Raw genomic sequence first — 27,269 nt, forward strand, 5'->3', positions numbered from 1 at the left:
TCAGTGCATCAGGGGCAGGAGAATCTCAACCTAGAGAGATGAGCAGTGTGATAGGGGGTGAGAATAACAAGTGAAATATGAATAAAAAAATAAGAGTGGGGGAGTGTGGAAGGCCTGAATGACTGTGAAGTTTTCAGAGATTGTCTTGATTGGGAGGATGAATGGCAAGCAAGAGTGGCTAACTTGCACAGAGAGAGAGAACTGAAAGAGGAGGTGGAATGTCTCAGGAATGAGATGAGAAGTGTGAAAGATGAGATTAGGCTTTTAATATTGTAAATAATAAATAATATTTTAATATTAGGCTTGTGACACTAAAAGAAAGGATGAGATTTTGAAAGTTTATTTTTCATTTGGTTAGATAATAAATTTAGTTTAATCTTTTATCCAAGTGTGAGCAAACAAAGCTTCTGCCTGGTATCTCCACCTCCAGGGCTGGCTCCCACTGAAGAGACCTCAATAAAGGTTGAAACTAGTCTGGGTAGTGGCCCTTCCTTTAATGCATAACATTATACATATCCACAAGGAGATGAGATGTGTTTTGCATTTTGGGAGATACTGAGATAGGAGTGATGTTAGCTTGCTCCACCTTTGCTGCGAGTTGCCCGGTGTTGTACTACCTTACCCCAGTCCTGAAGATATTTTCAGGTGCAAACTGTGTTTGCTCACACTTGGATAAAGGATTAAACTAAATTTATTAAAGGATGAGATTAGGCGAATGGAAGAGATGAATACAAGGCAAATCAGAGTAGGAAGGAGAGAGAGAGTTACGGGAATGATAGAAGAGGAGAGAATAGAAACAGTAGAAGAGAAGAAATGAGAGAATTATAGAAGAGGAGAGAATAGAAACAGTAGAAGACAGGAAATGAGAGAGAGTTATGGGAATGATAGAAGAGGAGAGAATAGAAACAGTAGAAGAGAGGGTATGAGAGTGATAGAAGAGTAGAGGATAGAAACAGTAGAAGACAGGGAATGAGAGTGATAGAAGAGGAAAGAACAGAAACAGTAGAAAACAGGGAATGAGAGAGAGTTATGGGAATGATAGATGAGGAGAGAATAGAAAGTAAGACAGGGAATGAGAGAGAGTTATGGGAATGATATACGAGGACACTATGGAAACAGTTGGAGAGAGGGATTGAGAAGAATGCAAGGGAGTGTTGGAACCAGGGATAGACGGATACCATCACAGCAGCTAACTAGAGGAACACAGAGAGAAAGTAATGGATGCAGGGGAGCAATCAAGGAACAGATTGGTAAGAGGTGTGATGTATGGAGACTCGATCTGTGGTGTGCAAGATAGGATGCCAGAGGAGTGTTTACCTGGAGGAACGATAGAAAGTGTGGCTATGGCAATTAAACGAGGCAAAAGAGTGGATAAGATGATTGTGCTAGTGGGCACAAATGACTTGAGAGGGAGTGTACATCAGGTGGCAAGAAATCTGAGATTCATGCTTGAGGTTGTAAAAAAAAATAAATGCAGAGAGGAAATATAGTGTGTGTTACCCAGGTATGATAATGATGAGCTGAGCAGAAGAGCAGTAACAATGAATATCATGATAGCCAGAAGGTGTCAGAAGAGAGGATTGGGATATGTGGATGCTTGGAGGGCATTTGAGGACAGAAAGGAACCACTTGCATGTGAATGAGGAAGGACGTAGGCATCTGGGAGAGATTGCTGTTTTCTGAATGAGTCGGTCTGTCAATGCAGGGAAACTAGAATCATTTTTTAAATTTAATGAAAAATATGGGCTTGTTCACTTTTGTACGATTGTTTAATATGGAGTCAAATCACAGACAAACACACCTGTTTGTCTGTGATTTGACAAACACACCAGATCAAGGGAAAGAGGTCACTCCTATTTCTTACTTTTAATGTTGGCCAATACAGAAAATCCCTGCACAAAAAAGTAGGTTCTTTAAAAATGTAGTGGTGTAGATAGGGCATCAGCCTGGCCAAAGATTATTGTGCCCTCTTCTTCACTCGTGGAATACAGCCTACTATTTCTGCTAACAAATATTCCTTCATAATTTCTCAAGCACTCATGGTATTCCATTCCAGCTCACACTCTTGCTCCTTCCCGCTGTTCCCAAGCGAAAGAACTCCCCAGTGTCAGCATTGCAGTAGAAAACTCCCAACAGGAATGCAGTCAAGAATATATATTCATACTTGAAGTAAAAAAAAAACATCACCAAAAACCTGAAATGGGGAAAGGCAGCTGGAGTAGATGAAATTCAACCAGAAATGCTCAAATATGGAGGTATGAAAGTTTAACAGTGGCTACATTACATAATTCAGAAGGTCTGGTTAGAGGGTCAAATTCCAGATAACTGAAACAGAGCTCTCATAGTGCCCATCTATAAAAAAGGAAAATAAAACTGAATGTGAGAATTACAAAGGTATTTTCCTACAGAGTGTTCCTGGTAAGATCTATGCAAGTATACTTGAGAAACGGCTAAGAATGATTGTGGAAGGGAAGCTTGGTAAGCAAATAGAGATTGTCAGGATCTTTCAGACAAATAGGTGAGAAATCTTTGGAATGTAACAAGGATCCCAACTGAAGTCTGAAAAAGGCATATGCAAGGTGCCAAGAGGAAAGATCTTCAGAATGATATGGTTATATGGTGTAAATGGGACATTATATTGAGCAGTACATAGTCTCTTACTGCTATAAGTCAGCAGTTAGAATTGAAAGAAGTACAGAAAGATAGTTTATTGTAAAATCATGGCTACGAAAAATGTTATCACCACTGCGATTCATTATCTATATGGATCACATTATGAAGGAAAGTAGTATTAAATGTGATATCAAAATCGGTCAAGTTAATCTTGGCTCTTTACTTTATGATGCTATATTTCTGAGCAAATCCAGTACAAGTCTGCAAGATTCCCTGAGTAAATTGAATAACTATTGTGATAAATTTGGTATGAAAATCAGCAATAAAGAGAAAAAGAGAATGAAATTAGGCAGAAAAACTGATACATTGGTTGTATCCTGAATTGTGAACCTATAGAACATTTCAACTATTTTAGGCACAATTTTTAGTGAAGATGGTAAATTAAATGTGGAAATAGACAACAGAATTAGAAAAAAATTAGTCAAACTGCTAAATTAGCGATGCAAAACAGTGTTTGACATATCGATGAGAAATGAATTAGAAATAAAACACTTGATCAAAGACTGGAGATCTCAGATATAAGAGTTCTGAGAAAGATTGATGGATTGAACTGATGGCATCAGTGGCAGTATCCCATTAAAAATGAGGATATTAGGAAAGAACAATTGTTAGCATTAAGGAATGTGTTAGCAGAGCTAACCTCAGGTGTATGGTCACTTAAACAGAATGGGAGTGGAAGGATTAGCAAAATACATTCTTCGTCATGTCGGCAGAAAAAAGACCCAGAGGAAGACTAATATGTAGATGGATTGATACAGTAAAAATGCTGGAATCTTGACAGATAACAGATTAATTGGGAGGAAAATTGTTGAATGGAAGGTAATAATGGTGTAACTTATTCATGTAGTGCTATTATAATTATTCTGTACACCACTGGGGGTAAATATCAGGAATATGATGATGATTCTGTATATGAGCTGTTTTTAATTTTCCAAACTACCAAATAAATATAAACTTGTCTACAGTTTGATGCTTCCAATTTTAACACTGCCTGCCCTTATGCAATAGTACAATCATGCCCTTTTTCCATTCCTAGATTCTACCAGATGCAAAATTTTCTATTAATGAGCAAGGTGAACCATGGCACTAGAAATCCTTTAGCAGAGTCAGTTAAAAATGTTGGGAAAAATCTCATCCCTTGCCTCTGCTACCTTTAAATTAAAGATACCAAGAAATTATATACTTGGCTTAATCCTTTATCCCAGTGTAAGTAAAGAAAGTTTGCACCTGAAATATAATCAGGACTGAGACAGATACTAAGCACTTGCCTTAGTATCTGTAATGCAAAGCACATATCCTTATGGGTATGTATAATGCTGTGCATTATGGGGATGGTCACTACACAGACTGGTTTCGACCCTTATTGAGGTCTCATCAGTGGGAGCCAGATCCAGAGGTGATACTAAGGTTGAACTAACACCGAAGTCATATTTCCATATACGAGTTGCCAAAAGGTGTCACACCTTATTATTAAAATACTCTGGAATAGTAACAGTTGTTGGAAGTTTTTCCACTTGGTTATACTATAAATTAAAGATACCAAGATATTATATACTTGGTTTAATCCTTTATCCAAGTGTAAGCAAACAAAGTTTGCACCTGAAGTACTTTCAGGACTGGGACAACTCATATATAGAAGCTGATGACTCACACATCATCTGCCTTAGTGTTCCATAATACAAAGCACATATCCTTGTGGACATGTATAATGCTATGCCTTATACATATCTGCAATGATATGTGCAACGATACCAAGAAATTATATCTTTAATTTATAATATAACCAAGTGAAAAAATTTCCAACAACTATCTCTAATCCAGAGTATTTTAATAATAAGATGTGACACATTTTAGCAACTCGTATATATGAAAATATGACTTTGGCATTACTTCAACCTTAGTATCACCTCTGGGTCTGGCTCCCACTGATGAGACCTCAATAAAGGTCAAAACCAGTCTGTGTAGTGACCCTTCCCATAATGCATAGCATTATACATACCCGTAAGGCTTTGTATTATGGGATACCAAGGCAAGTGATGTGAAGTCATTAGCTTCTATATACGAGTTGCCCCAATCCTTATTATATTTCAGGTGCAAACTTTCTTTGCTTACACTTGGATAAAGGATTAAGCCAAGTATATAATATGTATATAACTTCTTGGAAAAACTTCCAACTCTGCTACCTTGTCAACATCAAGAGTACTTTAACCATGGCTGGCCAAGTAGATAGCATACTCACTATCCAACCCGAAAACTGTTGGGCTTGAATCCCACAAAGGAGCATGGATGTTTATAAGTCTTTACCTGACAGATTAATTTAACTACCCAGTATGAATACACAATTGCACTTAGTGGAGATCTCAAGTGGCCTGGCAAAGAAATACTCCATGTTTCTACAGATCGCATTTACAGATTATTTAAGCCTCAGCCCATCATGTATTAATGTGCTACAGTTACATTTACAATGTATTTTTGAGGAATTCACATAAAAATATATTCTAAATGTGAACTTCACTCATCTCCAATCTTTAATATTCTTCCTATCCATTTATGAAGAAAACTTGTTTTAACAGAATGAAATGTCTTGACAAACTGATAATTAAAAAGTGGTCAATGAACTGCAGAAGTTAAAGAAATGAAATTTTTACATTTACCAGTCACAATGTTTTATTGTGTGCATGTACATTTAAAACAGCACATTGTTTTTTTTAGTAGTTACTTATATAAGTAATTAATATCTTATTCTATCTACTGCACACGCATATACATATGAAATAAAATGAAAAAGAATGTAGTGGTATATTTGAACTGTGCTAAGAAAACAGTGTTTTTAAATAGTGTATAGCATGGCTTTTTTTTTTTTTTTTCATATAATTGTGCTTCATTTTCTTCATGCTGGATACAAGGATTTTGTTCATTTGTGTGCTAGTTACTCGTGTTGCTTCTGCTTCCAGAAAACTGCATCCATAAGGAAGCACACATCTCTGGCATGGAAATTTTCAGCACGAAGATTGAGTACTTCCCTGGATTTTTCTCAGTGAATGCATTGCAAGAACTCTTTTATGTATGCAATGAAAAATACACAAGATTTGTAGACTGTTAGGGTGAACAAAGAGAAGAAAATATTAATGTAAGTGAAAAGTGCAATGATAGGTTAGAGCACTTCAAAATGAGAGCTAGCATTACCCTAATAAACAGAAATTGGATGGTAGTGTTAGTAATGATAACAAAGGGAATGAAGTGGAAGAGAGCTTAAGTTTTTGAAAAATGAAATGAAGCATCTGAAAGATGAAATTAAACATCTAAAGAAGAGGTTTGCTGATATGAATGAGAAGGAGGAAGTTAGCATTATGAAGAAACAGTCAAAGGATAATTGTATAGCAATGTGTGGGGACTCAATCCATAGATTGAGTTTATTCATTACAAATCAATAGATTTGTAATGAATAATAAAGGATACAAACGATGCTTTCCTGGTGGAGCAATGAAAAAAACTGATACGTTGGAGAGAAGGAAAGAGTGGGCATCAGAAACAGTAGGAATTGTGTGCACAAATGACTTACATGGTGAAAAAAGGAATGATGATAGACTTCAGGAAGTTGTTGCAGGAGGTAAAGGATAACAGTATTGTTGGGAAAATCATTATGTTGTGTTGCCCAGATATATATTAATAGTGGGTTGAGAAAGATAGCAGAGATAATGAATAACAAGATGGCAGAGTTATGTGAAGCAAAGGGGATTCAGTTTGTGAATCTGTGCAGTGAATTTGAAGAGAAGCTGAAACAGTTTAAGGTTGAGAGATTGCATTTGAATGGACTTGTTGTTCGGCATTTAGAGAAGCACAGAATGAAGCAGTTAGTGTAGTTAATGATCAAAGGGTGCTTGTGAAGTAGGATAGCACAGCCTAACAGTTTGTAGGGCAGGACAACATGATGGAAGGCATAAAGGATGAATAGCAATCATATTCAGAATTAGGAAAAGTGGAGTGGCCAGACTGATGAGCGGCGTGGTGCAGGCTAGAGAAAAAATTCTGGTGTTGATGAATGGCCTCAAAGTGAGTGGGATTGTTACATGTTTACAAATGTCATGAGTATTCAAAATATAAGAGCTGAGTTTGTTTCAATGATTTAGTCAGTAGGCCCAAAGATTATCATTATAAGTTAAAGTGAAAGTTAGTTGTCTGAGGATGATGTAATGTTAGAAATAGAAATGGAAAGATATACAATTTTCCAGAAAGATAGGGAGGTGAAAAGAGGGATGTGGGGGTAATGTTAATGATTGAAGGTAATGTCTCTGAAAATGATAGTACATATGAAGATTTTGAATCTGTGCAATGTGAAGTTGAAATTAACAGACTAGTATATCCAAAAGAATGTTGTTATAAGCAGGGAATGCCGAGAATGCTAGTTGCAAAATGTTGAGGCAAATTCGTTTGGGAGGTGAAAAGGTGACACTAAAGGGAGACTTCAATTACAGGAATGTAGAATGAAAGGAGGATAAATTTGTTCAATTGTGGTTGTTAATGAGGTATTAACACTGCCAGCAGTTGGTGAGAGTGATGAAATAGTTCTTTGGGAAGCGATGAAACAAGAAAAGGTGACTGCCATAAAATAAAAAAATAAATAAAAAAAAGAATGCATGTGAAATTATAATGTGGGTGATTATGGGAAGTTCTGTAGTCAACCAGCAACAATACACTGGGTAGATGAGCTGTGCAGAAAAGATGTTGACAGTGCATTGTATTATTCATAAGTATCTGACACAAGCAGTGTATAACCACATTACTAGGAGTGAAATGGATGAACAGTGAAATCAAGCAAGCCGTGTTGGAAAAGAAAATGTTATGAAGGAGGTACAAGACTGGAACAGGCTAGGAAAGTGACGAGTATGGTAAAGAAAGAAAAGGTGCAGTATGAGAGGAAACTGACTAGTCCGTCACAGAGATTTGCCAGTCAGGCACAACTCTCTGTCAACCAGCCAAAAAATTATGGTAGGTTGACACTAGTGGATAGTAACAGTAGCAGACAATTGCAAAGGATATAGTGGAATTATTAAACAAGCACTTCATCAGTGTATATCATACTGGTGTAAATGATGCTGTGCAATATTTAGACGAAAAGTAAGTATTAGGAGAATTGGAAGTGAAAGAATCAGAGATGTATAAGGGGATGATTAGGTTAGATGTTAACAAGGTTGCGGGAATGGATGACATATCACCTTTTAAGGAATATATAAAACAGTTAGCTATGCCTTTAGTTTGGTTATTTAATCAAAGTCTTGCACTGGGTAATGTTCCTAAAGGATGGCAGGGGGTGGGGATAAAAAATAGTATCACTCCACAAGCATGGTTCTAGGACAGAAGTGTCTAATTACAGACCAGACCAGTCTGTTATGTAGATCCCACTCATGAAAGGTTTGTGTAACCTATATATTAGTACTATTAGTGGCTAAGGATTTTTTCTATTTTTTTTAATTAATATTATACATATATATAATATATAAAAAATATACTCCGCGCGCGTGTGTTAATAGACTGATTTACTCGGTTGAAGTACGTGTTTTTAAGGATTAAATGTCTTGGAAACCGAGATAAGAAGTAAAAACACATAACAAATTTTAATGGCACGACTAATTTCATCCTTAACAGACTTCTTCAGGTGCAAAAAATAAAAGAAATAACCAACAATAACCGTAAAGGAAATGATTCTAAACAGCACAAAATAAGTTAGTGAATACATTCAGCGTTAATGCGTTGACATTTGTGCATTTAAAAACATTCTCTCTCTGACTTCATTGTTGGGCATATGTGTGCGCTCACAATCTCGTGTACACCAATATTGGATAGCAGCACAATGACAGTCAGACAGGTTATAACTTAGGTTGCTGTTGAGATGCATAGGATTAAGGATGATTTTATAGATTCTACTATCTTTCTTTCTAGTTCATTGTAACAGTGGAAAATATTAGTAGACTTGTCCCATAGAACCGGATGGGTGTGGTTCTCTTCATTAGAATTTGCGAAAAACAGAACATGGCTCGATAGAGCACTGGCTCGTGTTCTCCCATAACTTATGTCCCTCTGATGTTCTTCAATGCGTAACTCAATGGATTTCTCTGTTTGGCCAAAGTATGGTTTATCACAGTTGCACAAAATCTTGTAGAAGCCAGGATACTTGAAGTTGTTATGTCTAGGTTTAGGTCGGCTCAGTAAGGAGCAGAGTTTCAGTAGAGGTGTGAATAAAGTCTGTATATTATATTTCCTAAGAACCTCGGGCTTGCTCCCTTCTTTATGACGAAGAAGAAATTAATGAAGAACTCAATTTCCTCTAGACTACCTTTCAACTGAATGGCTATTACCAGAAAACTATTAATAAATTCCTGATTAATCCACTCCCTCGCCATAATGAAGATACCACAAGTAATTAAAGGTAACGTTTCTCTACCTTACATCAGCTCCGTCTACCCCAAATTGGCCAAGGTTTTTAGGAAATATAATATACGGACTTTATTCACACCTCTACCAAAACTCCCCTCCATACTGAGCTGACCTAAACCTGGACATAACAACCTCAAGTATCCCAGCATCTACCAGATTTTATGCAACTGTGATAAACCATACTTTGGCCAAACAGAGAAATCCATTGAGTTAAGCATTGAAAAGCAATAGAGAAATTGTAAAGAAAGCTGTAGTATGAATCAAACAGAATATGTTAATAAAAATGCACAATCCTCTATAATCAGTCTACTTACAAAATCATAGACAGCAATCCTATTAATAAACAAAAGAATAAAGTTTGTAAATTATTTAAGAAAAGTCACTTCTTGGCCCAAAGAAACTTATCTCGAGCCTTTTAAATGTAAAGCCACCCACAATATATGCAGCACCAAAAATTTCCAAACAAGATACATCATTATGCCCAATTGTCGAGAATATAAACAGTCCTGCATACAAAATTGCTAAACATTTTGCAAAATCACTAGCACCTCCCCCCTACACACACATTCTTCTTCCTTTGTAAAAAAACTTCTGTTCACTAAAAAAGCATATTAAATAATCATATTCTAAAAAATTCAGACATATTATGATCATCTTTGATATTATTTCACTATTTAGTAATATACCATTAACTGAAATCTTTGAATTGATGAAGTTCCATTTTTCCAAACAGGTTAGTTTACCCATCCTAAATACACTAATCACATGCCTTCCAAAAGGTCCATTACCCTTTTCCATTTACAAAAAGCCTGCAACATATTAACACACAGAATCACAGCAATCTGTTGCAATGATACTGCTCTTAGCAATGATCTTACCTATCTTTGCTATTATAGGCCTTGGCAAGGGCTATAATCGCCCCCCCAACAAAATATATATATAGAAAATAATAAATATTCATCTAAAACTCAGATTGCTTAAAAAAAAATACTAATTCTGTACATACCACATTTAAACCTTCAATCAAGGTGGCAATCCTCAAATGTTCACCTAAGAACAAGCTTTATTTATCTCAACAGATCAAATAGTCAAATACTTTAGAAAGTTTAGGTGTGATTTCATAATTTTGTCTGGACTAAAGGAAGTACCGACCACTCACTGCAGAAAATCTGTGATGTACCTGTATATGTATTCCTGATGATAAACTTGATATAGAGATCAAAAACTATTTTTGACCTCTTTTAGTTATTTTTTTTAGTACTTTTTTTAGTCATTTTTCTTAGTTATAAGTGGCAGTAACAAACTCTTTCTGAAACAGGTTGAAGAGGATCAATAACAATTTTACTGGTCCTAATCATCCTGTTCATCAAAGTTCTCATCATCAACGCAGCAGGAGTAGATGATATTCGACCAGAAATGCTGAAGTATGGTGGTATAAAAGTCTTATAGTAGCTGCACTGCATAGTTCAGAAGTCCTGGACAGAGGGACGAATTCCTCATGATTGGAGTAGAGCTCTCATAGTACCCATATATAAAAAGGGAAATAAAACTGAATGTGAGAATTACAGAGGTATTTCCCGACTGAGTGTTCCTGGTACGATTTATGCAAATATACTTGAGAAACGGTTGAGAAGAATTGTCGAAGAAAAGCTTGGTGAAGAAGATCCAGGCCAAACAGCCTGTCAGGATCAGATCTTCACTTTACAACAAATAGTTGAAAATCATGGGAATATAACAAAGATCTGTATTTACGTTTTGTCGATCTGGAAAAGGCATACGACAAGGTGCCACGAGAAAAGCTATTCAGTATGCTACAGTTAAATGGTGTCAATGGCACATTATATCAAGCAATAATTAGTCCTTATTTGAGTTGTAAGTCAGCAGTTAGAACTGAAGGAAGTACAGGAAGATGGTTTAATGTTAAATCTGGTGTGAGACAAGGATGTACATTATCCCCTCTGTTATTCATTATCTATATGGATCACATTATGAAGGAAAGTGGTATTAAACCTGATATCAAAATTGGAGATGTTAATGTCAGCTCTCTGCTTTATGTGGACAATGCTATACTTCTAAATAAATCCGTTACAAGTCTGAAAGATTCTCTGACTAAATTAAATAACTGTTGTAATAGATATGGTATGAAGGTCAGCAATAAAAAGACAAAGATAATGAAAATAGGCAGAATCATTGAAAACGTGAAAGTGAAACATTTCAGCTACTTAGGTACTATTTTTTAGTGAAGATGGCAAATTAATTATAGAAATAGACAACAGAATCAACAAAGCCGGCATGGTAGGAAGTCAATTGAATAAATTCATATGGAATAAGAGAGAAATTAGTCGGAACACTAAATTAGCTCTATACAAGACAGTGTTCAAACCAGTTTTAACTTAGGGTTCTGAGAGATGGGTCAGAAGTAAAACACTTGACCAAATATTAGAGACTGCAGAAATGAGAGTCCTGAGAAAGATTACAGACGTGAACAGATGGCATCAATGGCAATATCGTATTAAAAACGAGGATATTAGGAAAGAACTTGACGTTGTCAGCATCCAGGAATGCATTAGCAGAGCTAATCTCAGGTGGTATGGTCACTTAACAGAATGAGCGAGGAAAGATTAGCAAAACAAGTGTTCTCTGCCAGGTTGGCAGGAATACGACCCAGAGGAAGACCAAGATATAGGTGGATTGATACGGTACAAAGTGCCTTAGACAATAGAAATATAAGAGCTGATAATGTTGGAGTCCTGACAAGTAACAGACTGATTTGGAGGAAAATTGTAGATAAGAAGTTAGTAATGATGTAAATTTTTCATGTAGTACTATCATATCTTGTACACCCCTTGAGGGTACATGACAGGAATTTGATGATGATGATAATCATCCAGTTTCAAAAAGAGTTTATTAATGCTACTATCTTCCAGAAAAGCTTGTTTTAAATTTAGATACATGCAGTATTTATTATCTTCCAAATTTGTAGTTGCAAGATTTTTTTATTTATTTATTACAAGCTTCATCTCCTAATTTAGAGGGGATTGTCTTGAAGAAAAATAAATTATTACTGAATTTGAGACTTGGTTAAATTTCACACAAAGCAAAGCATCTGGTAACCTGTCCACTCCCAATAATTTATCTCATATAAGCATTATGTAAGCAGAAAACCCAACTTCATTGATTTATTTTACTCTGTTCCTCATTATCTAAGACATTTTTTACAAAAATAATTTACATTTTTCTCTCTGGCAATTGCAGCGAAAATGGTTTAGTTAGTATGTGGACATAAAATATACATATATATATCCACTACAAGTCTGCAAGATTCCCTGACTAAATTGAATAACTGTTGTAATTGATATGATATGAAGGTCAGCAATAAAAAGACAAAGACAATGAAAATAGGCAGAATCATTGAAAATGTCAACTGCGTCAACCTGTATATATATATATATATATATATTTTAGAGAATAAATTTTAAATCACTTTAAACCGAGATAAAATATTAAATTTTAATGATACAACTAGTTTTAGCCTTTTACAGCCTTCTTCAGGTATCCACTAAAGGTAGAACACAGTAATAAAAAATTGAAGTTAAAAATAAACTCAGAATTACAGACAAAAAATGCAATACATAATTGACACAAAAACATTGTATTTTTCAAGTCGTTCTATCTAACATGCTATTGTTTGTTGTATGCATGCTTGCATGTTCTCATGAGCGCCAGTATTAAACAACTGCAGTATGGCTATCAGGAATGTTATAATTCAAATTGCTGTTCAAATGTTCAGGATTAAGGAGGATTTCTCTGGACTTCACATATTTTCTTTCAAACTCATCACTACAGCGAAAAATGTTTTCAGATTTATCCCAGCAAACTGAGTGACTCTGTAGATCGTCAGGAGGGTTATTAGAGAAAAGAACACGACTAGATAGCACAGATGCATGTGATCTTTTATAGGAGATGTCTCTCTTATGCTCCTCAATAAGCAGTTCAACAGATTTGTTAGTCTCTCCAAATAAGGAATATTACAGTCGCACCATAACTTGACACACCTGGATATTTCAGGTTATGATGAATAGGTTTCGGATGGCATATAAGAGAATAAGTAAAGAGTGCAGTGAAAAACATCCTGATGTTGTATTTTTTAAGGACTTTAGCCAATTTATTGGAGACTGAACTAATGTAAAGTATTGAGATGCTACCTTTAAAATCAATAGTTTCCATAGTACGCTGACTACGAGGATCCAGAAGAAATTTCTTAATTGTTTTTTCAGAATATCCATTTTGTTTAAAGATAAGAGAAAGTTGTTCAATTTCTTTTTGGAGTTCATCTGGTTCATTTAAAAGAGATCGTGCTCTGTGTCCTAAGGTAGAAATAGTTCCAAACTATTGTGGTGGAAAGTGATGAGATTGACAGTGCAGATATCTGTTAGTATGATTTCGTTTTCAGTATATAGAGATTTTAAATCTATCAGAGCATCGTGTAAGAATTACATCCAGGAAAGGAGGGCGGTTATTTCGTTCTAGTTCGGCAGTGAATTTTATATTAGGATGCCTGTTGTTAAGATGTTGAAGAAAATCCATGAGAGATGTGTGTCCATGACTCCATATAATGAAAATGTCGTCAACATAACGTCTCCAAAGTTTCAGCTTAAATGTGAAGGACGATATGGCTTTTGTTTCAAAATCTTCCAGGAAAATGTTTGCTAGAACTGGGGATAAAGGGTTGCCCATTGGCCTTGGATTTGTTTGTAAATGGAGTCCCTATATCTGAATTAGCCAGATTGAATACAATGCTTTAGTAAAGCAAATATCTTTTTAGACAATTTGTCCTTAAGTTAATATCTCCTCAGTAGGGACGTTAGTAAATAATGAGATAATGTCAAAACTTGCTATGATATCATTTTCACTGATTGAAATATTTTTGATATGAGAAACGAAGTCTGTGGTGTTTTTGATGAACGATGAAGTTTTATTGGAGAAACACTTGAGGTATTCTGCAAGATGTTTCGAAAGCTTATAAGTAGGACCATCAATTCCTTCTACAAGTGGGCGAAGGGTGTTTTTTTGTGTATCTTTGGAACTCCATAAATGCATGGAATAAGAGGGTAAAGAGAACGTAAAGAAAGGCGCATATTGTGAGGAAGTTCAAATGTAGTCTTTAACAGATTGTTTGTGTGGTTTTGTAGTTCCCTTGTTGGATCATCCTGAAGAATTGAATATGCAATATTGTCTTCAAGCAATTGAAGCATTTTATTGTGGTAATCTTCAGAATTGAGGACTACTGGGCATTGCCTTTATCTGAAGGTAAAATAATAATGTTTTTGTTCTTTTTAAGATTCTTTAAGGCCTGTCTTTCTGCAGGAGAAAGATTATCTCTTGGAGGTTTAGCATTATTGATAATGAAGATCGATTCAATACGGATAAGTTTTGCCAAATGATTAGGAATAAGTGAACTGGCTTTTTCTATTTTAGTAAGTAGAGATTCTTTTGGAATAAACTTAGGTGAGAGAATGAAATTTAGACCTTTGCTTAGAATATCTTTTTCAGCAACTGTTAAAATATGTGACGAATTGTTTACTACAACTTTGTGAGGATTAATATTGGCTTTAGTAGGAAAAGATGTGTTTTATACTCTCTTAAGAGTATCAAACCTCTTGATAAGATTAAGCTTATTCTTATTTTGTATCCATGTAGCTTGTGCTTCACTGTTAAAGATAAAATCATGAATTATCATTATTCATAACCTCTACAAGTTTTTGAGTTAAAGACCTTTTTACGTTGAACAAATGAGCAATACAATGTTTTGTATCTGAGATTTCACTGAGAAGATCTACCTTTGCTTTACGATAAATTCTATATACACACACACATATATATATATATACAGGTAGTCCTCAACTTACAATAACCAAAAAATAATTATTAAAAATTCTCTAATTTAACTTTGCTGCCAGCATATACATACATATATCACATTGCTTTTCTATACGCATTGCAGCATCGCCATTAGTCCACAAACAAAGCCTATCACCAATACGCAATAGCCGCTGCTGATTCACCCACTTCTAACTTATCACAGTCTTTAACACGTTAGTTGCCAATCAGCAGTCGAAGTGTTCGTTTCTCTTGTTGCAATTTTTGTATCTCGTCGTAACCCTATTATGTCTAGTAAGAGAAGTAATACTACTGATGAAAATTCTAACATAAAAAAGAAGGCAAGGAAAGCTTTAAGTCTAGATGTTAAAATGAAGGACATTAAACCATATAACAAAGGAAAGAAACTCGGTGAAATAGCACGAGAAGAAAAACTATCACATTCAACTGTTTCAACAATTATAAAAGATAAATCAAGAATAATGGAGGCAGTTAATATAAAGGGGACCGGAAAGTAATCAATTATTTTTAATAGGTCAATTTTAGCCAATTGTTTTTACTTAAATAACACAAAGTATTAAATTTGATTTCCATTTAAATAATAGCATCATCATCAATTTTCTACCATGTACCCTCAAGGGGTATACAGGATATGATAGTACTACATGAAAAATTTACATCATTACTAACTTCCTATCTACAATTTTCCTCCAAATCAGTCTGTTACTTGTCAAGACTCCAACATTATCAGATCTTATATTTCTATCATCTAAGGCACTTTGTACCGTATTGATCCACCTATATCTTGGTCTTCCTCTGAGTCGTTTTCCTGCCAACCTGGCAGAGAACACTTGTTTTGCTAATCTTTCCTCGCCCATTCTGTTTAAGTGACCATACCACCTGAGATTAGCTCTGCTAACACATTCCTGGATGCTGACAACGTCAAGTTCTTTCCTAATATCCTTGTTTTTAATACGATATTGCCATTGATGCCATCTGTTCATGCCTATAATCTTTCTCAGGACTCTCATATCTGTAGTCTCTAGTCTTTGGTCAAGTGTTTTACTTCTGACCCAGCTCTCAGATCCATAAGTTAAAAATGGTTTGAACACTGTCTTGTATACAGCTAATTTAGTGTTCCGACTAATTTCTCTCTTATTCCATATGAATTTATTCAAATGATTTCCTACCATACCAGCTTTGTTGATTCTGTTGGCTATTTCTATATTTAATTTACCATCTTCACTAAAAATTGTGCCTAAGTAGCTGAAATGTTTCATTTATTTTATAGGTTCTCCATTCAAATTGCAGTTGACGTTTTCAATGATTCTGCCTATTTTCATTGTCTTTGTCATTTTATTGCTGACCTTCATACCATATCTATTACAACAGTTATTCAATTTAGTCAGAGAATCTTTCAGACTTGTAGCGGATTTATTTAGAAGTATAACATCGTCCGCATAAAGCAGAGCTGACATTAACATCTCAAATTTTGATATCATGTTTAATACCACTTTCCTTCATAATGTGATCCATATAGATAATGAATAACAGAGGGGAATGTACATCCTTGTCTCACACCAGATTTAACATTAAACCATCTTCCTGTACTTCCTTCAATTCTAATTGCTGCCTTACAACTCAAATAAGGACTAAATATTGCTTGATATAATGTCCCTTGATATAATGTCCAAGAGAGGAGCTATTCAATAAGTATTGAATAGCTTCTCTCTTGGCACCTTGTCATACGCCTTTTCCAAATCGACAAAACTTAAATACAGATCTTTGTTATATTCCTATGATTTCTCCACTATTTGTCACAAAGTGAAGATCTGATCCTGGCAGCCTCTATTTGACCTGAATCCACCTTGTTCTTCACCAAGCTTTTCTTCCACAAAATACAAAATGATGATACAACATGACCAAAAAATAAATAATAGCATTACTTTTCTATTTAAAGAATCTGTGTTTTTTTAATTTTTGATTATTTTTTTTTTTAACATGGCGGACTTTAAAGTTGAAGAGCACCATTTACGTCATTATATGCTGTGTTTGTTTCACCAAGAAAAGAATGCTACCGAGGCTACCAAAATCATTTGCTCAACTTATGGAGATGTATTGAAGGTTAACAAATGACAGCAATGGTTTAGGAAATTTGCAGAAAAAAATTTTGATCTCTCTGTTCGTCCTCGCTCAGGAAGACCTCTTACTCTAGATGACGATGCTCTTGACTCTCATTGAATCAGATCCAAAACAAACCATACAAGAATTTGCATAGAAACTTAATTCATCATGGTCAACTGTCCAAGAGCACTTACACAAGAGTGGCACGGTTCTTAAACAGGGTGCATGGGTACCGCATGAACTGTCAGAAAACAATAAAGCACAGAGACAGGCGATTTGCAATTCGTTGTTGACCAGACAACAAAATGACCCCTTTTTGGAACGAGTCATAACTGGTGACCAAAAATGAGTGCTGTATAAAAATAATAAACGCAAAAAACAGTGGCTTTCTCCAAATCAAACTCCAATTCCAACACCTAAAGATGGACTTCATCCATAAAAGGTTCTGTTGTGCGTTTGGTGGGATATTCATGGAATTATTCATTATGAACTCATAAGACTATCACAGCAGCCATCTATTGTGAACAATTAGAGCGACTACATCAAGCATTGTTAATCAAACGTCCTGCACTTGTCAATCGAAAAGGGGTAATTTTGGAGCAAGATAATGCAAAACCACATTCTGCAAGAATGACTCAAGAAAATATTAGGCAGTCAGAATGGGAACTTCTACCACATCCTCCATATTCGCCGGATATTGCACCTAGTGACTATCACTTATTCAGGTCATTAGAACACAGCATAAGAAATAAAACCTTCCGTTCGCAAGATGATGTCCAAAGGAGTTTGATATCATTTTTTGCCTCCAAAGAAAAAACCTTTTTCATAAAAGGAATTCTAAACTTAGTAGCTCGTTGGAATAAGGTTATAATTAACTATGGCGATTATAGAATTGAATAATGTTAATTTGTTCTTTAATAAAATTTATATTAAAAATGTAGTTCAAAAAATTGATTACTTTCCGGTCCCCCTTATATGAAATGTACAATTTTAACGAAAAAAGAGATGGGCCAATTCATGAAATGGAGAAGCTTTTAATGATATGGATTGATGATCAAATCAACAAGAATATTCCTCTCAGTTTGTTTACAATTCAAACAAAATCACGCAGCCTATTTGACAATTTAAGGAAACAACAAGAAGATATATACAGCGAGCATACATTTAATGCTAATAAAGGTTGGTTTTATCGATTCAAAAGCCGATTTAACTTGCATAACATACGAATAACGGGAGAAGTTGCTAATTCCGATTTTGAAACTGCTGAAATTTTCAAGAAAAATCTGAAAGAGATGATAAAAGATGAAGGCTATTTGCTAGAGCAGATTTTTAACGTAGATGAAATAGAACTGTTCTGGAAAAGAATGCCAGAACAAACTTATATTCACAGAGAAGCTACGTTGGCACCTGTTTTAAGGCATTTCAAGATAGGATTACGATTTCTTGGAGGAAATGCTGCTGGTTTTAAATTAAAACCATTTCTTGTTTACTGTTCACAAAACCCCAGAACTTTGAAAAACAATGACAAGAATAAGTTGCCAGTTTACTAGAGGAGTAATCCTAAGGATTGGATGACGATTGTTTAATTTGAAGACTGGTTCTTAAATTGTTTTATTCCAGAAGATAAATCAAGTGCCTACTGTCTTGAAAAAACATTCCTTTTAAAATTCTATTGCTACTCGACAATGCTCCAGGATATCCTCTTGTCATTGGCAATTTGAGTGAAAATATAAATATGATGTATCTACCGTCCAATACAACAGCTGTGATTCAACCTATGGATCAAGGTTCGATTGCTACATTCAAGACATATTATCTGAAAACTACACTTTCTCAAGCAATAATAGCAATGGACAATGATGCTATAACATTGTGATTTTTGGAAAAATTATGATATTAAATTTGGAACTTCATGGAAGGAAGTATCGGAACAATGTATGCAAGGAATTTGGAAGAAGTGAAGACATTGTTAAAATTGCAAGAAAACTGGATCTACAAATGAATATTACCAATATAGAAGAATTAGCAGATCACGAAGAAGGTGAACTGACTGATCAAGACTTGATTTTCCAAAGAGTTGTAGAAGAAGAAAGGAATAATGAGGAAGATGAAGAGAAATCATTAAAAAATTTACTGTAAAAGGATTAGCTGAAGTATTTTCTAAATTAAACCAAGCTACTCAAATATATGGATCAAGACACTGATTGCTTTGCTAAAGTCGAAAAGCAAATTCGAGAAGCAGTCAGATGTTATCGCGAAATATATGAAGAAAAAAAGAAAAAAACCAACAGACAACGTTAAGCAAATTTCTGATTAAAAAAGCTACTCCCAATCGGAGGAAATAACCATATCATCCAAATGAGTCACAGTTACTCGCCTGTTTAATTAAAGACACCGTTAATAAGTTTTTTGTTTATGTTTATGTTAACTAATATTTAAAGGAATTCCAAAGTAAGTGCACCATTTTTGATATGTGTTTATGTATTTGTTTTCTTAAATTTTTCTTTCTTTAGTTTGTATTTATATGTATATGTGCTAATAAATAATTTATAAATGTTTATTTAAGTTTATACATTTTTAACCATTTTATGTTAAACAGAAACCTAATTTATGAAAATATGAAAATATTATAACAGAAATCAAACAAATCAAGAATTAAAAAAAGTCCTCGACTTACGACAGAGACGTTGGAATGGAACCCCGCCTACGTCGAGGACTACCTGTATATATAAGCTTTTTTTTTTAGTTTGGAAAATATGAAATATGACTTGCCTAATCTATCTATTTCATCTTGTAAAAGTTCTTCCATATCTTCAGATTCTGCTATATCTAAAGGTAAATCACCATCATTGTTCACTGCTGCAACATCAGCTCCATGCTCTATTAAGTACCTAGAAAAATACATAAAGAATTTATTCAATACATGCAACAGTACTTAGCTTCCATAGAAATGGCAAGTTCTTCAACAGAACAAAATTGTTTGATAAATGTCATGCTGAATATTTCCTTTGGACAAGCTTTTTAAACCAGAGCTAAAATTTTCATTTATTTTACTGAATTTGAATGCATGGCATGCAGTTCATCTGTATTTGACTACATTATATTTAAATGGATATGGAGTTAGGTATCTAGTTTGTTCACCGAGAATGTGGCGATATAAACTTAAGAAAGCCAAAGCTGGTGGATGCAGGTGTGAATGCGTGTAGACACTAATAAGGTAAGTAAGTGTAAAGTTTACACTTATAAGTAAAAACTTTCTTCATAAGAAAGGCAATGCTTTAGAATGCACCAATTACAGAACCATTGTATTAATGAGTCATCTTGGCAAAGTGCTGATGAAAATACTAACAGAACGTCTAAAGGGTCATATGGAGGCACATCTTCCTGATGAGCAAGCTGGATTTTGAAAAGATTGAAGTACAGTGCAACAAATACTTGCACTAAGACTAATAGCAGAGAAAGCTCAAAGAAAGATATACTGCTGTTTCATGGACTTCCAAAAAGCATTTGATAACATTGACCAAAATATAACATGGGCTATCTTGGAATCCTATGGTGTGGACAATAAATTAATCTACCTGCTGAAAGATATAAACAGCCAAGCACAAGCAAAAATCAGGATAGCAGGTGTGACTGGAGATTGGTTTACAACTAGTCAAAGCACAAGAACAAGGGGACCCAATATCACCAATCATCTTCATCACACATCTGGGAAGAACTAGATAAGATTAAAGAAGAAGGTGGAGGCATTTCAATAAATGGTATGAGAATAAACTACCTCTGCTTTGCAGATGACATCGTCCTGGTTGAAGAAGACACAGCAAGGCTGGAACAGACATTGCAAATACTATACATAGAAGGAAAAAGATATGGCCTAAATGTCAACTTTAAAAAACTAAAACAATGATATTTGGACAACACGAGTTACTGAACAGAGTTAGCATAGACAGATTTCAACTGAAAAATGTGGAACACGTCACATATCTTGGATGCCACATGACGCATGGACCCCAAAAAAACAGAAAACAATTAGAATAGCCAGAGCAACAACTATTTTAAAAGCCATTGACAAAATATGGAAGTGCTGAGCTATAAAGATGCAAACTAAACTGCACATTGTAGAAACCCGTATCTTCAGCAGCATGCTCTATGGATGTGAGGCCTAGGTGCTCCTGAGATCCTGAGAGAATCTAAAAGGAGGATATTAGCATTTGAGAGGAAGTGCTATAGAAAGATCTTGAGAATAAGATGGATCCAGAAAGTGAACAATGAGAAAATCTACAGATTAATACAACCAAAAGTAAACCTGATCCAGAAAATAATCAAAAGGAAACTACGTCTCTTTGGCCACATATGTAGAATGAACAATGAGTTTAAAATAAAAATGCTGCTGTTTAGGAAGATTGAAGGAAGACCAAACAGAGAATGGGGCGATAACATTGTCAAATGGTGCAGAAACTCTATACACAAACTGCGTCATCTTGCACAAAATACAATGCAATGGAAGAATCATATCAAGATGGCATCAGATACCTACGGGCATTGGACCCATGGTTGTTGATGATGAAGTGTAAAAAAGTGATTAAAAAAATGAGGCATCTAGTCTCTCAAGTGAAAAAATTAAATCACTTAATCAAAACAAGGAGTAAAAGTTGATTGGGGGCCCTAAAGAGATGTCATAGTTTTAGTATACTAACTGAATGGCAACCTCACACATTTTTGCATTAGGCATTAGTGAGACAGCAGATGATGCAATTACAGAGATAGAATGTAATAGGTATAGTATTTTGAAAGAGGATAGGATTGGGGGGGTACTGCTGCATCCCTAATTTATGCAATATCATGGCATAAGCGTCTGCAAGGGAAGGATGTCAGCAGTGCATGGGGTATCTGCAGGAAGCAATATCAGATTATATACCCAAGATCACAAGGATAAATCAGGTAGCATAATAAATTTAGTTTAATCCTTTATCCAAGTGTGAGCAAACAAAGCTTGCGCCTGAAAGTATCTTCAGGACTGGAGTAAGGTGGTACAACACCAGGGCACTCCTTGCAAAGGTGGAGCAAGCTACCATCACTCCTATCTCAGTATCTCCCATAATGCAAAACACATCTCCTTGCGGATATGTCTAAAGTTATGCATTAAGGGAAGGGCCACAACCCAGACTAGTTTCGACCTTTATTGAGGTCTCTTCAGTGGGAGCCAGGCCCAAGTGGAGATACCAGGCAGAAGCATTAGCAGGTCATCTCTACCTATAGGAGTTGCCAAATGGTGTGCCACCCTTTTTTTAATAAATTACTCTGGATTTAGAGAAAGATGTTGAAAGTTTATTTTTCATTTGGTTAGAGTATAATAAATTTAGTTTAATCCTTTATCCAAGTGTGAGCAAACAAAGTTTGTGCCTGAAACTCCTATAGGTAGAGATGAAATGCTAATGCTTCTGCCTGGTATCTTCAGTTGGGCCTGGCTCCCACTGAAGAGACCTCAATAAAGGTCGAAACTAGTCTGGGTTGTGGCCCTTCCCTTAATGCATAACATTAGACATATCCGCAAGGAGATGTATTTTGCATTATGGGAGATACTGAGATAGGAGTGCTAGTAGCTTGCTCCACCTTTGTAAGGAAGGACCTGGTGTTGTACCACCTTACCCCAGTCCTGAAGATACTTTCAGGCGCAAACTTTGTTTGCTCACACTTGGATAAAGGATTAAACTAAATTTATTATACTCTAACCAAGTGAAAAATAAACTTTCAACTTCAAATCAGGTAGCAGTTAGTAGGATAAGCAGCATCATTAAGCAACAGCAGAAAAAATGTTGTGGAGGGTATGTAAGTAGAAAGGTGATCAACAAGCTCACAAGCAGTACAATGTTCAGGTAAGAGGGAGTTTGTGAGAAGAAATTAGCCAAGTAGGTCAAAGGAAATTCCAAAGAGTTTTTTTTTGCTAAGTGTCAAGTAAAATGAAAAATTCTGTTGAAAGAAAGGACTAGGAGTGCTGTTAGTAGCAAGGTTACTGAAGCAGATGAAATAGTTCAGTTACTGAGTGACCACTTTGCAAGAATCTATCATTCAAATAAGGATATTGATATAACAGGAACTGATGTAAGCATACAGGATGAAGTCTTGAACTACTTAAGATACTGTAGAATTTCAATGCAACCACAGCTAAGGGATTAGATGGGATATCAGTTCATATTTTACAAGAATGTGCACAGAAATGGATAATGCCTCTGACTAGGTTGTTTAATTTATGTCTCAATTCTGGAAGTGGAAGGAAAGCAAAATAGTTCTGTTGCATAAAGGAGACTTAAAGACAGTAGTAGCACATTAAAAACCAATCAGTATCTTAAGAGCAGTGGTAAACCTTTTGTAGAGGTTAGTCAGAGATACAATTATAACAATATTCGGTTGACAAGAATATGATGCTCTATGGCAGGGCTCCAGAAATACATCTTAACTCTACCAGCCACAAAAATTATTAGTCTATAGTATTGGTCTAATTTATATAAATATATGTACTGTTTGAAAAATTGAGAAATGTTTTGATGATAAAAGAAAGTACTACATTCTTTAATTCTTACACATAACTATACAGAAATACCCTTTCCTGTGTGTGTTTAAAATGTATCCAACTGACTGACCTTACACTTGTTGGATTGGATTTAAATGGTATTGATGCGAACACAGATTTAAACGGTATTGATGCGAACACAGATTTAAACGGTATTGATGCGAACACAGATTTAAACGGTATTATATCCAACATCTTCAGAGCACACAAATAATACCAGTGAAATATTAGCTTTAAAGTTAATAAATAGTTATTTTCTTATCAATCTGTGTTCACATCAATACCGTTTAAATCCAATTCAACATGTGTGACGAACACATAGGCCTATCCATGCATGACCTTACACTTCATTAACATATGGGCTTCTTATATCCTCCAGTGTCTTTCTTTGATTGCAAAATACCACTTACCCACTAATCCATCTTTGATAAACAGGAAAGGGCCATTCATATATATTCAATAAACCGTTCCCCATAGAAGGATTCATTGTTGATCTGACCCCTTTTTTATTACATTCTGACTAAAACCTCATTCACATAACGATCAAGTACTTGATGATATAATGGCTACAATTTCAAGATTTTAGCAATTTCTGATTCGTTTTTACCAAAAATTTTAACTAATATATTATCTCTTTATCTATTAGTTATTTTCATTCAAAATTTGAATAACTTTCTGCATGCATTAGCTGTTCATAATTATGAGCAGCACCGTCTGAAATTTGCCATTTGAAAAATCAGTGATTACTACTTGAATAAAGTTTAAAAAAATCTAAGAGAAATGGATGTCTTCATTTTCTCTAACAAATGCTTTGATGCTGCAGAATTGTATCCTTTTCCACTGCATATTTCCTCCAAATGCATTACTACAGCAGAGTAAATGCAGTCTGTGATCTACTCTATTAAACATTACTGAATTCAGATACATGAACTGGAGGACTTTTGATTGTAACATAGCTGTTACTTTCCGGTTCAAATCCCACTGGTATGGATGTTTGTGACCGTCTTACTTTGTGTGCTGCTATAACAATTGATATGGTGCAGTATGACCTTTGCTGTCCTTGCACCGTTAAAACGACAAATCGTCATCATCCTAATTCTTTCAGATTTTTTTTGTAAATTCTAACAAAAGGTATATATTTTTTAAACCTCCACTCCAATTTCGGCATCAAAGGAAACATCTTTAATAAAAGCCACATTTCAAATCATGTGCAATACAGTATGGTATAATAAATTTAGTTTAATCCTTTATCCAAGCGTAAGCAAACAAAAGAAAAAAAAACCTCCAACAAATACAGTATGGTGATATAAGATTCAGCATGTGTTAATTTTGCCACTGCTTGCTAATGAATTGCTAGTTTTTCTATGGCAAGAACTTATTCATTTCACTCTCTGATGTATCAAAGTAGCAGGCAGCTGTTGAGTTATGGATATGAACTGTGGAAGCAAATGTATCTGTCAATTTTCTATATATCTCATTATTAGGACAAGTTTCTCCTCATTTGAAATGTCTAGAAGAATATCTAAAAGAATTACTCTACTGGAGACTTTATTTGCTCACACTTGGATAAAGGATTAAACTAAATTTATTATAGTCTAACCAAGTGGAACATAAACTTCCAACATCTTTCTCTAAATCCAGAGTGATTTAATAATAAGGTGGTACACCTTTTGGCAACTCGTATAGGTAAATATGACCTCTCCATTGCTTGTGCCTTAGTATCACCACTTCTAGGTCTGGCTCCCACTGATGAGACCTGAATAAAGGTCGAGGTCTGAAATGGATTAGTGGCCCTTCCCTTAATGCATAGCATTATATATGTCTGCAAGGAGATATGTTTTGCATTATAGGAGATACTGAGACAAGGAGTGACGAGAGCTTGGTCCACTTTTACTATGAGTTGCCTCAGTCCTGAAGATACTTCAGGCGCAAACTTTGTTTGCTCACACTTGGATAAAGGATTAAACTAAATTTATTATATTATTAAATGTTATTACAGTAATACATTGTTAAAGAGGAATTATTATACAATATGTATGCATAAAAATTAAGTTTAGCAGTGTGGTATTTACATATTAACAAAATTACAACAAGGTAACACAAGGCTACAGAAATACATGATTGGTCAGAAATTAAACTAATGAATAATATATACATTAGTACTCAACTCCTGCACATATACATCACAAAACATTACATATTTTATAATATATACATACAAAAGTTAAGTGAAGCAATACAGTACTTACATATAAACAAAGTTACAGTCAAATGTGTTTGCATAAATTAATTCTTTATAAAAAATTAAAAATCATGAAATCTGCTCAAGTCTGTCAACATCTGCTTGAGTATATATCGTCTGGCCAGGTAGGCAAAATTTCATTCCTCTCTCATGCAAAGTGCTGGCACTCTATCAATATTATGATAAATAGTAAGATGTGTATTGTAATTTTCACACATGGGAGGGTCATTATCTCTCAGTAAATAAGAATGTGTAAGATGACTGTGAACTATGAAGAGCCTAGTGAGAACAACACCCTCTCTTCTCTTTATTTGTTGACTAGAATGCCAATGCTTAATTTCAGGTTTAATGTCATATAATTTGTTTGTTAATACTTCCTGCAAAGATGACTGCCACTGAGCAATTAGCTTTGATCGTATAAACTGTCTGTAGTCTGTATGTGGTACTGTCAAACAGTAGGTGGAGAAAGTTTGAGCTGATTTAGCAGCTGCATCTGCAGCCTCATTTCCCTAATTCCAATGTGGCTGGGAATCCAGCACAACTGAACATCAAAATTAAGGATTTTCATTTTGTGAAACTGGTGTAACACCTCATAAAGTACTGGATGTGGATTTTACATAGATGAGGATATAGCCTGTAAAGAGCTCAATGAATCTGTATAAATGATACACTTTTGGTAGCAGTTTTCTTTTATATGAACAAGTGCAAGCTGAATGGCATGTAACTCTGCTATGTAATTACTGAAATCAGGTGGAATTTGGTTGGAGATAATACTGTCAGGAAACACAGCAGTACAGCCAACAGAGGTATTAGTTCTTGAACCATCAATATAGATAGGCAAGAAATCAAAGTGTGCTGCTCTGTGTGCATTAAACAATTGGAGGTAGGCAGATGATGGAGTATGAGATTTCTGTAGCTGACAAAGTGAGAAGTTGCAGAATGGTGTGCAAACCTGCCATGGAGGGATGCTGTTATGTTTAGTGTAGGCAATGTTGTCAACATTTATACCAAGAGCTTGCAGTCTCTTTAACACACATACCAAAAGGACATATGGCAGTTTGAAGTGTGTGATATTGAGCTACCCAGTGCAGAGAAAAGAGATTAGTCCATGTAAGATGATCTGGGAGAGACTTTATCTTTAGGGCATAATTAAGAGACAACTGTTTCCGTCAAAGTGATGGAGCTGGTTCATTTGCTTCAACATAAAGACTCTGAGTGGGTGATGTGCAAAAGGCACCAGTAACTATCCGTATACCCTGATGATGGATGGAATCCAACCATTGCAGATTACTCTGGGTTGCAGAACCATAGACTTTAGACCTATAATCCAGCTTTGAAAGTATA

At 35.1% G+C, this 27,269-nt stretch overlaps 1 protein-coding gene across 2 annotated transcripts in view; it reads right to left on the reverse strand.

Annotated features, from left to right (window-relative positions):
• Nucleotides 1-27,269, reverse strand: part of LOC150097869 (uncharacterized) — a 622,248-nt gene that overhangs the window by 479,104 nt on the left and 115,875 nt on the right. For both annotated transcript variants that reach the window (XM_090405962.1, XM_090405961.1), the window contains exon 3: nt 19,885-20,003. In XM_090405962.1, coding sequence (XP_090262088.1) covers nt 19,885-20,003 — 119 coding nt within the window. The remainder of the gene's footprint in view (nt 1-19,884; nt 20,004-27,269) is intronic.

The sequence above is a fragment of the Typopeltis vanoorti genome, chromosome 16 (assembly GCF_054136105.1).
Source record: "Typopeltis vanoorti isolate ZY-2024b chromosome 16, IOZ_Tvanoo_1.0, whole genome shotgun sequence".
Classification (NCBI taxonomy): Eukaryota; Metazoa; Arthropoda; class Arachnida; order Uropygi; family Thelyphonidae; genus Typopeltis; species Typopeltis vanoorti.